The sequence below is a fragment of the Chanodichthys erythropterus genome, chromosome 9 (assembly GCF_024489055.1).
Source record: "Chanodichthys erythropterus isolate Z2021 chromosome 9, ASM2448905v1, whole genome shotgun sequence".
NCBI lineage: Eukaryota > Metazoa > Chordata > Actinopteri > Cypriniformes > Xenocyprididae > Chanodichthys > Chanodichthys erythropterus.
The window spans coordinates 6,279,060-6,291,966 of NC_090229.1; the positions used below are offsets into that span (position 1 = coordinate 6,279,060).

At 34.7% G+C, this 12,907-nt stretch overlaps 1 protein-coding gene across 1 annotated transcript in view; it reads right to left on the reverse strand.

Annotated features, from left to right (window-relative positions):
• Positions 1–977: 977 nt before the first annotated feature.
• The window catches only part of adra1aa (adrenoceptor alpha 1Aa), a 37,710-nt gene continuing 25,780 nt past the window's right edge, over positions 978–12,907 (reverse strand). The window contains exon 3 of the mRNA XM_067394344.1: positions 978–5,490. Coding sequence (XP_067250445.1) covers positions 4,955–5,490 — 536 coding nt within the window. The 3' untranslated portion in view covers positions 978–4,954. The remainder of the gene's footprint in view (positions 5,491–12,907) is intronic.

Genomic DNA, 12,907 nt, shown 5'->3' on the forward strand with positions numbered 1-12,907 from the left:
ACCAGGCATGTGATCAGCCAAAGACCAAAAAAAGAAGCAAAACTTGTTTTTCCTGCTAACTACTACACACTAAAAAATGTTGGAGTTAAAACAACCCAAGTTGGGTTGAAAATGGACAAACCCAGTTGTTGGGTTAAATGTTTGGGTAGTTTTATTTAACTCAACTATTGTTTAAAAATGACTATACTGCTCACTTAAAATAACCAAAAAAATGTTGGAAATTAATATTTATTAATATGTTTAATGAACATTTATTAATAAGTTTAATGAATAATAATTAAACAATAAACATTTATTAAATTGCTTATTAATAAATGTTCACCTTTTGATTATTATTGTTGGCTCTAGTAATTATGTGTCTGATTTTTAATCTCCAACCTATTTTGGGTTCATTTTAAGCCAGCCACAATAGTTGGGTTAAATAAAACTGCCCAGCAGGTTGACCAAACATTTAACCCAACCGCTGGGTTTGTCCATTTTCAACCCAACTTGGGTTGATTTTAACCCAGCGTTTTTTAGAGTGTACAATATTAAAAATAATAATAATATTCAAAATATTTTTATGTACATTTTAAAAATAAATCTTTATAGTCTTTTAGTATTTTAATAATAATAGTATTTAGTTATAAACTTAATTTAATTATTAAATTAGTATTTAATTTAATAATTAATTAGTTTAATAATAATACAAGTAATTATTATTTTTATTTATTAATTGAATTATTTCAATTAAAATTAAATTCACAAAGCAAATTAAATGGAAAAAATATTAATAATATTAAATAATACATTTTATTTCACAGAACAACAGTAAAATTACAATACTACTATTTATGGTTGCCTTAATTTCTTTGCAGCTTTTATTTTGGCAGAAAACTGCTGTGAGACTTTTGCTGACAACAGATTTATAAACAATTTTCAATACAAATTTGGGAAGATGGTTGGTATGTGTTGCATTTTCAAAAGCTCATTATAAGTGACTCAGAAAAAAAAAAAATGGTATAAACATGGAAAATTCACATCCTTGTTAAAATTATAAGTGGACTTAAGGGAAAAATGGCATCTTGTAAGAAACAAAAGTACAGTCATATGTTCTTGATGTATAAGGGTTGTAGCATCCCATGAGATCCAGGTTTGAACCCAGACTGTATCGTTTCCCGAACATCCCCATCTCATTTCTTGTCTACTTTCACAAGAAACCGCAAAATATTAAAAGCAAACACAGTTTTTATTTCATTTCTCATCCGTGATGGATACAGCATGACACATTTCCATGTAATTGTGAGTAGCCGTCCGTCACTAGGGGAATGTGACCGCTGCTGGAATGTCATAGAAACCATGATGAAATTCTCATGGTGGGTTGTATCGGAAGCTTTGCTAAGTGGGACGCTTTATCAGAACTATTCCTAGAACACTTATGATACAGTATGTTTTATTGGACATTATCCATATTGGTATCACATGATTTTCTTTCATTTGAGAAACAAACACAGTAAAAGAAGTGCCGCTTGTTATAAGGCATTTAAGCAACACAAGTTGGTCATTTTGAGGTCATCATCACATATTCATTACGATCAAGGTCAAGTATCAATATCACATGGACATTTGTGCGTTTCCCAGATCACAGTAATGGAAACACAAATGATGGGAAGGGTGACTGTTGATCCCAGGGTGAAAGCCATATCTGATGCTCATCTTTGACATACAGTAGCAGGGTTGTACAGATAATAAGGCGACCATGCAGGAATACCAATAAGATCCATTCTCTGTTCACAAAGGTTTCTGTGCATCACATGGGTTTTCTGTAATGGAAAGTCTTTATGATTATACTCAATGCAAACAACCCACGGCCATTAACTGTAGTGCAATTTCAGAAAACTGAACAAACATGAAAGTAAACTGAACTGGAAAGTGAACAGTCAAAATTAGAATATAATATTCTTTTCTTTTTTATATATAGAAACAGGGCTTGACATTAACACCCGCCAAATACGGGTGGATTTCAGCAGTGGCGCATAACGCAGTCACTTCTACTAGCCACTTCGGCAGATTGAATTTTACAAATATATATTATACATTTTTCAATTGTAGTCTTTTAAAACGGGCATGTTGATAAAAATATTGTTTTTTCAGTACATTTCGATACTGAAATATCTGAAACACTTCCAATAATAATTTTCCGCAGAATAGATACCAGCTGTGCTTTCTTTCTCTCTCATCTCAGTGAGTCGACACACAAACCCGCCTCCCCTCACTCACTTGTTTCATTTGCTCTGGATGAATATTGTTGGTGTTACAGTGCTTGAATTTTGGCGTGGCATAATTTTACTCATTCCCGCAGATTTTGTACTCAAAGTGTGTGCAAATAAGACGGGTTCTCAGTACTAAATTGAGTTCTTTTTCACTGCTTATTGTGCACAAACACACAAAATAATGTCAAAATGCTGGCCTTGGCGACTGTTCACATAAACACAATTTTAAGTGAACGTAAACAGTTGAGAAAGAAAATGCATTTGTAACATTATAATGGATCTGTGCCTCAGGTCTTAAAGTGACAGCAGCCTAATACACTTGCTGCCAAATTCTGAGATCATATTAAAAATATCTACATGGTAGTTTTCCCCCATGGTATTAATGTCAAAATTGTGGCCAGTGAAAATGCTGTGTGGCTTGTAACTTTGGAAATCCACTAGCCACAGTGGCTGGTGAGAAAAAAATTTATGCCAAGCCCTGTATAGAAACACTTATCAGACATTGTTAAAATAACTGCAGTCAGCAATAATAATAATAAATTTAATAATAAAATTGCTGGTTTTTATCATCACAGATCCATGCAGAATGATGTCCACCATAATTTCCAAGCAAACAAACATGTGCACTGCCTCCTTTTAAAGGAATAGTTCATTCAAATATGACATTTCTCTCAGTATTTGTTCATGCTCATGTCATTCCAAACCTAAAAACATAAAACAATGTGCCCATGTTGGTCACAAAAAGCCAAAAAAAAAAAAAAAAAAACGTAAAAGCAGCATAAAATAGTCAGTAAGACTTGTGCGTTATATATTCAACATCTTAGAAGAACATGATAGCTTTGTGTGAGGAACAGACTGAGTTTAACCCTGTAAAGGCTACTGTATCATATTTGATATGTGAAAGAATTTCTAAGGCCTCTTTATTATCAACATGATCAAAACTTTGCTGAAAAACCTGTTGCACACAGTCTGTACGGGCTTCTGTTGTCTGATTGATAGTTTTTTAGCAAGAAAAATGCCTTTTAGTATAAATCATCCACATTCAGCTTGTGGTTCACATGTATTTTGCTGTGAAATCTTTACTGATTTTTTTATAAAGTAAATGTAAAAATAACTTTAATATTGTTAGTATTGTTACTGGGCTGAAGCAGCCTTGGATTATTTTATTATCCATACATCAGAAAAATCATGTTCAAATGTGAGTATCAAATATGATTCATCAGGCTTTTGAGGAAGGTTTATTTGTTCATCTCTCAATCATCATTGTATTGCATTGCATTATATGTTTTAAAACTACAGAGCTTTAATCACAAAACTAAGCATTTAAATATCATCTTACAGATATAGGGGCACTATTTTAATGATCTAAGCGCATGGTCTGAAGCGAATGAATCTACTTTTCCTAGTTTAATGACAGAAAAAATGTTTGCGACACACGTATGGTCCAAAATGGTTGTACCTAGTCTCTTAATGGATCATGGGTGAGTTTTAAGCATAACATGCAATAAACCAATCAGAGTCTCATCTCCCATTCCCTTTAAAAACCAGGTGCGCTTGCATGTGTGTATTGCCACGATTGGTCAAATAATTAGCCAATATCATTCGACATTACTGCAAATAGGTAATTCTGATAAATCCATTATGACATGTAGGCATTTTTATCTTTATGTACGCAATAATAATCTTTTACATTGTAATCCTTTTATTTTTAATCATTTTTGTGTGGTGCTGTGTGTGTGATAAGCAGAGTGTATGCGTGTTGTGCACTCGCCTATAGGCGCGTATTACTAATAGGCTTTTTAAATAACAAAAAAATACTGCGCCATTGACTTTAGACCGGGTTTTTGTTGGTCAATGGTGCAGTTGTTTTCAGTTGCCTCAAAAAAGCAACACGCCAACAATGCATCTGGACACACCTCGTTTTCAGACCAGCACACCCATGAGTGAACAAATGGGCGCTATTTAAACAACGTGGGTGCTGGACATGAAAATAATAACTGCGTTGGGCTAGCAAAAAAAAAAACTAGCAAAAAACCTTCTTGCCGTCACATTGCACCAGGTGTATGATAGGGCCTTTAGAGTGATGACTGATACTTATATGCATTTTATGTCAGTAGTCTGATTACTGTTATAAAGATCTCACTGATTTACATTACAAGCATCAGAATTTCATCTTACTTTGTGGTCATATAAATATCATCATTGAATATTTTTGCTTTTTTCCTCCTCAATTATGAGCTCAATAATTCTCAGTATGTACCATAAAAGCCTGATGTATCAAATATGATACAAAACATAAAACACATATGCAAACCTTTTTTTTTTTAGATTTTGCTAAATAAACTGTTCTATTTCAAAAATTAGATTTTTCTGACTATTATCTCATCATCAGGCTTTACAGGGTTAAGACATTATGCATTTCCCTCCATTGAAGCTGCAAAATCTCATTCGTTTCAACTCATCGACTGTCATTCGACAGGTTTAGAACAACATGAGGGTGAGTAAATAAAGACTGTGGTAAACTGTGCCTTTAAAAAGCATCAACAGCTTTGCAGCAGCTTTCAATGTTCCCAGCGCAGATCGTTCAGAGAGTCTGGTTTTTGTTCATCAGTTTGTGTTCTCGAGTCTGAGACTCAAGTGGCAAAGTGGCATCACAGCCAGCATGAGTCTCCTTAGAGTGATTTCCCCAGTGTGCTGCTCATTCACACCGCATCCCCGTCCTCACACAGCGAGAGCTGATGGATTTTGATGACGGGAAGCGAGTTGTGCGCGGGTGGCTCGGGCTGCGGCGAATCCATTATCACGCAGCAGCACGTCCTCAGCAGGTTCTTACCACACATTCCCGCCACTTTCGCTCCCACGCTCACCCCGGTGCTGACCCCGGTCGTCCCCACCGACGAGGTCCGGGAAGGGGCCTGCCAGTCCCGGCCGTCCCTGGAGGAAGGGCTGCGGGAAAGCACTATGGAAGAGGATGGGCTCAGGCGGGACGGATTGTCACGGCTCGTCAGGCCGAGGATCTGAGACTGGCCGTGCCGCGGACTGTGGCTCTGGTACAGCTGGTGGGACGGCGTGGCTCTCTTGCGGAGGCAGCGTGCGCCCAACACGCTCAGGAAGGCTTTCTTAAACTCCTGACTGGAGCAGGGGTAGATGATGGGGTTTATGCAGCTGTTGAAATAGCCCAGCCAAAACGTTATCTTGAAGACTGTGTCCGAGGGTCTGTACGTTGGGAAGATGGAACCTAGACAGACAAAAAGTGTAAGGAATTTTACTAGTTTGCCATCATAAAATGTTTACTTCTTATTTTCAGTCATCATTAATGAGTTTATCAGAATACTTTGATAAATTTTCAGCATCATTACTCCAGTATTCAGTGTCGCATAATCCTTTAGAAATCATTCTAATATGATGATTTACTGCTCAAGAAACATTTTTATTATTATCAATGTTAAAAACAGTTGTGCTGCTTAAAGGGATAGTTCAGGGAAGAGAAGAATTTGTTGAATAAAGTTGTTATTTTTGTTTTTGCGCATAAAAAGTATTCTTATAGCTTCATAACTTTAAGGTTGAACCACTGTAGTCACATGGACTCTTTAATACCTTCCTGGCGTTTAAAGTAGCAGTGATGTTGCTGGTCCAGAAACCTCTCAGATTTCATCAAAAATATCTTATCCAGGACTTACGGGTTTGGAACGACATGAGGGTGAGCAATTAATGACAGAATTTTCATTTTTGGGTGAACTAACACTTTAAATATCTTTTTGGAAACTTTGACACATTTTCATCAGGATTCTTTGATAAATAGAAAGTTAATAAAATTAAGGATTAGTTTAGTTCAGAATTCAAATTTCCTGATCATTTACTCACCTCCATGTCATCTAAGATGTTTATGTCTTTCTTTCTTCAGTCGAAAAGAAATGAAGGTTTTTGATGAAAATATTCCAGGATTCTTCTCCATATAGTGGACTTCACTGGGGTTCAACGGGTTGAAGGTCCAAATGTCAGTTTCAGTGCAGCTTCAAAGAGCTCTACATGATCCCAGACGAGGAATAAGAGTCTTATCTAGAGAAACCATCGGTCATTTTAAAAAACAAAACAATTGTATATAGTTTTTAACCACAAATGCTCGCTTTGCACTGCTCTGCGATTAAATAATCTCGTTGGAAAGGTCACATGTGACGTAGGCGGAAGTACCGCGGTAGGGTAAAAAAACCTTCTAATTTTCTCTTCCAACTACAAAATCATACAACATCGTTGTTTTACCTTTTTTTTGTAAAGGCCATTTCACTTAGTCTTTGACTGATTGCTTTGTAAACACTGGATCAGTACTTCTGCCTACGTCACGCGTGACCTTTCCAACGTGATTACATAATGTGTGGAGCATCGCAGAGCAGTGCAAGATGAGCATTTGTGGTTAAAAAGTATATAATTTTTCTTTTTTTAGAAAATGACCAATCGTTTCTCTAGATACGACTCTTATTCCTCGTCTGGGATCGTAGCACTTTGAAGCTGCACTGAAACTGACATTTGGACCTTCAACCCGTTGAACCCCAGTGAAGTCCACTATATGGAGAAAAATCCTGGAATGTTTTCCTCAAAAACCTTAATTTATTTTCACCTGAAGAAAGAAAGACACAAACATCTTGGATGACATGGGAGTGAGTAAATTATCAGGAAATTTGAATTCTGAACTGAACTAATCCTTTTATGTCTTTTCTGTCACTTTTGATCAGTTTAATGCATCCTTGCTGAATAAAAGTGTTTATTTCCTTTTAAGAAATCTTACTAACCCCAAACTTTTGAACAGTAGTTTGATATATGAACAATAAAACACTGAAAACCATCAAAATCATTTTAAGTCAACCCAAACTTTCATAATCTGACATATTTCTGAGTGATACATATCACCAATATTTATTGATCGGGAATAGATTGTGTGGTAAAAAGTGACCACCTGTAATCATATATGATAACATATATTTCTGAAAAACATTACTTGGACACAACTCTGATAACCGATCACTCTAAAAATGTAATGTAGACACATGAAACATTATATTGTGATAAGTGCTATAAAAATAATGTGAATTTAATTTTATTTTATTGAACATCAGCTGAAAAGGAAATATTATGAAAATCAGATTTCCATAATGTGCACTGAAGGAAAAATGTAAAACAAACTAACAAAACAAGCAGATAGATGAGTTTCCATGCAAAGTGAAACCAGTTCCCTGATAAAAGAACAGTTTCAGGTGTTTCCATATCTCTACACATTAAGATGTGCATGTGACCACAACCAGTAAAATTCATCTGGATTCAGATAATAATGTGTAACCAATCAATAAATAAAGTAAGGCTCTTGATGGTTTCATTCCCTCAGATGGGGAAGATTAATGGGACCTGAAATTAAGGAGCAGAAAATGAAAAAGGTTATATCTGGAAAAGAGAAAAACGTGTGAATGCTTCAGAAAGCATCATTCTCTCCGCCGCTGCCTCTGTGTGACAGGACAGATAACTACGTCATGCATCACAATGCCGGCCAAGTCTTTTTATAGCATCTGATCTGATCTCACGCTGGAACGTTCCTCCGTTAATCAAGGTTAATAGTTTTATTCAAATTGCCGTCATAAATCCGGCTCAATTTGATCAGAGAAGGACCCTTCAGAGGAAAGGAATTGTTCGGCATTATAAAGGACGCAGGCACAGAAAAGAGAATCACATGGTTGTATATTTAACCGTTCACACACCCACTGGATTTTTCTAATACCGCGTTGACCGTACCATTTAAAGAAATAAAGTGTCTAGCAAAACCACCTGGCCTTGAGATGCAGCATCTGTCTTCAGAGTTAAAAGCTGGAGCGTCTCGTAACACACTTTAAGAGCGAGTCTAGAGGGGCTTTTACACAGGCAGGGCAGAAGATGAAGGAGAGCCAGAGACTGACAGTGGGAATAGTCTCCAAATGCCACACTTTAATCATTACTATCTGCAGGCTAAACCAGAGGAAGAGGTTAAACTGAGGTTTCTTCATCTATATCTACATTTTAGTTTATATATCATATTTGACCCCAAAATTAAAAGATGATTTATTTTGCATAAAGAACACTAAGTATATATTTTTTAGGACCATTAACATTTATAGGGGGATTTTCTTATTAAAAATCAGTTTCTTTATTTTGCAAATGAAATGTAATCTGGAGTGAAATGTACATATTTGACATTATTTTCATAACAATTAAACATATCTTTGCATCATGTTTGTAAAAAAAGATTAAAAAATTAAAAATAAATAAATGATCAATTTTTGAGGTGATTTAGCCCCAAAGATAGATAGATAGATAGATAGATAGATAGATAGATAGATAGATAGATAGATAGATAGATAGATAGATAGATAGATAGATAGATAGATAGATAGATAGATAGATAGATAGATAGATAGATAGATAGATAGATAGATAGATAGACAGACAGACAGACAGACCCAAAGATAGAATATAAAAATGGAAACATTAAATGACTGATGTTCTACCATCTATCTCGAGTGATGTGTGCAGAAATATAAATAGTGGATCTGACTAAATGATGCGTCAAATTGAAGGAAGTCAAAATGAGAAAACAAAAGCGATTTCATCTAAGCCTATAATGATAATGACTGCAACGCAAACGCTTTCTACTGGGAAAGTGTGTTTCCTTGAGTCAAACCCTGAGACTTTCTGTGCGACTGGGGATAAAGGCTCTCGTAAAAAGCCTGAGCAATGAAAGTGACTGTTTATCAGGTCAGATTCCATCAAAAGTTATGTCCTCAGTGCACTGAGGTGTGGTTTAAAGCCCTTTACGAGGCGTAGAGGACGGAAATAAACAATCGTACATCTGGCGTTAAATCAAGCCACCAGGTCTTGCTGAAGCATCACATTGCATATGCATAACAGCGCTGTCCTTGACTGCTGGAACGCCTCTGTTAGTCATCATTAGAAAGGGCCGCCGGGCATATCATGTTGACACGGCCGAATGTTGCAATACAGCGACTGGGACATTCTGAGGAAACTGTGACATTTGTGTCTGGACATTTTCCCAGTAATTATCATTTGAAATGATGATTGATGGACTGAAATCATCAGGCCCAAATTATTTTTAGTATCAAATATGATCCATGAACACTTACTGGACTGAAGCAACTTTTACTTGATTATCCATACACCATTTTTTCAGAAAAATCATGTTAAATGCCAGTATAAATATGATCATCAGGCTTTTGAGGAAGGTTTATTTGTTCATCTCTCAATCATCATTGTATCGCATTGCATTATATGTTTTAAAACTACAGAGTTTTGATCATAAATCTAAGCATTTATATAATCTTACTAAGACATATTATTGGCAGATATAGTGTGATGACTGATATTTATATGCATTTTATGTCAGTAGTCTGATATACTGTTATAAAGATCTCACTGATTTACATTACAATCAAAATTTCATCTTACTTTTTTGGTAAATATCAGCATCTGAACCAAATTGTGCAGTTTGAGTCTCTGAATAACACTGAGGTGTTTTTTCCTCTGAGTTTGAGCTCCATATTCTCACTATATTATATGAGTCATAAAAGCCTGATGTATCAAATATGATACAAAACATAAAACACATACAGTGGGTAAGGAAAGTATTCAGACCCCTTAAATTTGTCACTCTTTGTTATATTGCAGCCATTTTCTAAAGTTCTTTTTTTTTTCTCATTAATGTACACACAGCACCCCATATTGACAGAAAAACACAGAATTGTTGACATTTTTGCAGATTTATTAAAAAAGAAAAACTGAAATATCACATGGTCCTAAGTATTCAGACCCTTTGCTGTGACACTCATATATTTAACTCAGGTGCTGTCCATTTCTTCTGATCATCCTTGAGATGGTTCTACACCTTCATTTAAGTCCAGCTGTGTTTGATTATACTGATTGCACTTGATTAGGAAAGCCACACACCTGTCTATATAAGACCTTACAGCTCACAGTGCATGTCAGAGCAAATGAGAATCATGAGCTCAAAGTTGCAATTACCTTTTTTTTTTTAACGGAAACATTCCATAGTCATAATGTATGATTAAGAGCTCATATTAAAAACTTATAGTTAAGTCATGGCAATACACCTTTTAAAGACTTAGAGAACAATATATTACTTTAAAGGAACACTCCGTTTTTTTTAAAAATAGGCTCATTTTCCAACTCCCCTAGAGTTAAACAGTTGAGTTTTACCGTTTTCGAATTCAGCCGATCTCCGGTTCTGGCGGTACCAGTTTTAGCATAGCTTAGCATAGTTCATTGAATGTGATTAGACCATTAGCATCACGCTTAAAAGTGACTCACGGGCGCTGCGTAATATCATTGCACTGCTGCAGCCATGATACGCCAGCAAAGTCCCTTGATTATTACGCCTGAATGAGAGTATAGTTCCTAGCCATATCAGCCTAGAAAATCACAACTTTTTATTTTCCGTCGGTCTTAGTACACGATTTAACTACAGAAGAGTCAAGTTTTAAATAAAATATATAAGAAAAATATCAAAACTCTTTGGTCATTTGCGCGATGCTAACGGTCTAATCAGATTCAATGAACTATGCTAAGCTATGCTAAAAGTGGTACCGCCAGAACCAAAGATCGGCTGAATGGATTCGAAAACGGTAAAACTCAACTGTTTAACTCTAGGGGAGTTGGAAAATGAGCCTATTTTCAAAAAAAGTGGAGTGTTCCTTTAAGGCGTAATCCCAGTCTTTTATACGGAAGAGGATTAGGGCCAAGCAATAATAAAAAAATAAAACCATCTCGAGATTAAAGCTGTTAAATATCGAGAAAAAAAGTCGAGATAAAATGTTGAGAATAAAGTCATTAAACTACGAGAAAAAAGTTGTTTAATTACGAGAACAAATTTGTTAAATTATGAGAAAAATTTTGTTAAATTACGAGAAAAAAGTCGAGAAAAAATGTTAAGAATAAACTCATTAAATTATGAGAAAAAAGTCGTTAAATTACGAGAACAAATTAGTTAAATTACGACTTTTTTCTCATAATTTAATGAGTTTATTCTCAACATTTTATCTCGACTTTTTTTCTCGAAATTTAACGATTTTTTTTTCTCGAAATTTAACAGCTTTAATCTCGAGATGGTTTTATTTATTTTTTTTATTGCTTGGCCCTAATCCTCTTAGGTACTTTTATTCCCATTGTTGTAAAATTGAAAATGTCCTGGAAATTGATCGCTGAAAAAGAGTGGGAACCCTGTTCTGGTGTTTTTATTCAGTTTCAAAATGTTAAAGGGTTGAAGGTCAGTGCAAAAATAATTAATAACAGCCTTATGAATGTGTATGTCACTACACCACACCACACCACAATAGTCAATCAATATTTTTGTACTTTGGGCCAAGAAAAAAAGTTTATCAAATTTTCACTATGATTTGTTTTTTCCATAGATTATTATATAAAATGCACTTATAATACGGCCAATTTACACATAATCATAATGAAATACTAATCAAGTGTAAGAATACCTTGTCTATTCAGACCATCTAGTTAAAATACTTTTATGATCTCACATCCTCAAATATAAGTATGAATTATATGATTAATATGAAGTTTGAAAGATTAGAAGTAGAAATGTCAGAAAAAGTGGAAGTGTCATTTTATTTTAGTATCATTGATAGACTTTTTTAAATATTTATTTTTTTACATTTTCAATTTTTTTTGTATTTTAATTGAGTTGTAATTTTGTTGTGTTTTGTCATTTTTTAAAATGTCTGTATAGTTTTTATTAAGTTTTAGTTTAATTTTAGTTATTTTAGTACTTAAAATTAAACTAAACGAAAACCTGAAATGTTGCCTTAATTTTCATTTTATTTCAGTTAATTTTTATAAAATTATTGAATTTTTTTTTATGGTTTTAGTTTTAGTTAACGATAATAACCCTGATTAAAATAAAGTTTAAAATAAAATAATTTCCTAAAACTATAATAAAAAATATTTAATTCTATATGTAGCCCATTAAAATGAATGTAAAGATGCAAAGTGGCTGATATTCCAATAACAAGCATTTAAAAATAATTGTATTTTAAAAATTCACAATTTTTGTAATACTGAAGTTAAATCAAATAATGTGACTTATTTTAGCTCCCTGTTCATTATATCTGAATATAAGCCATGGTGACACAAATGTCACTGAGAATGAACCGAGTGCTCTCAAAAACTTGTAGACATAAAAACGTTTGCCTGTGCTTTTCTTAATGTCAAGCCCGCTGCTCTTTGATATTAGCTCTAATGTAATATTAACCACAGCAGAAACTGATGCCCATTATTTATTAAAGCCTCACGGATCCCAACTGAATTTTACTCCATTTATGCATCTACTGTGCAAATGCTTCCAAAAATACAGGATGACTGAGCCCGTTTTCAATTTCATTTTTTCAGCCTGAGCAGTTTGGTACCTCCCGTCTCATTTCCCATGGTTCCTTGTCAGGGCAAATGATCAGAGAAAATAGAAAGTTTATGCCATGTGAGAATTTCAGAGATGAATTCGATGTTAAAGATTGACCGAGGGCTTATGCACACGTCACGGTATATGGCCGTGTACTCCCTGAAATACAAGCAGTGCTTTGGTCACGCAACTCATG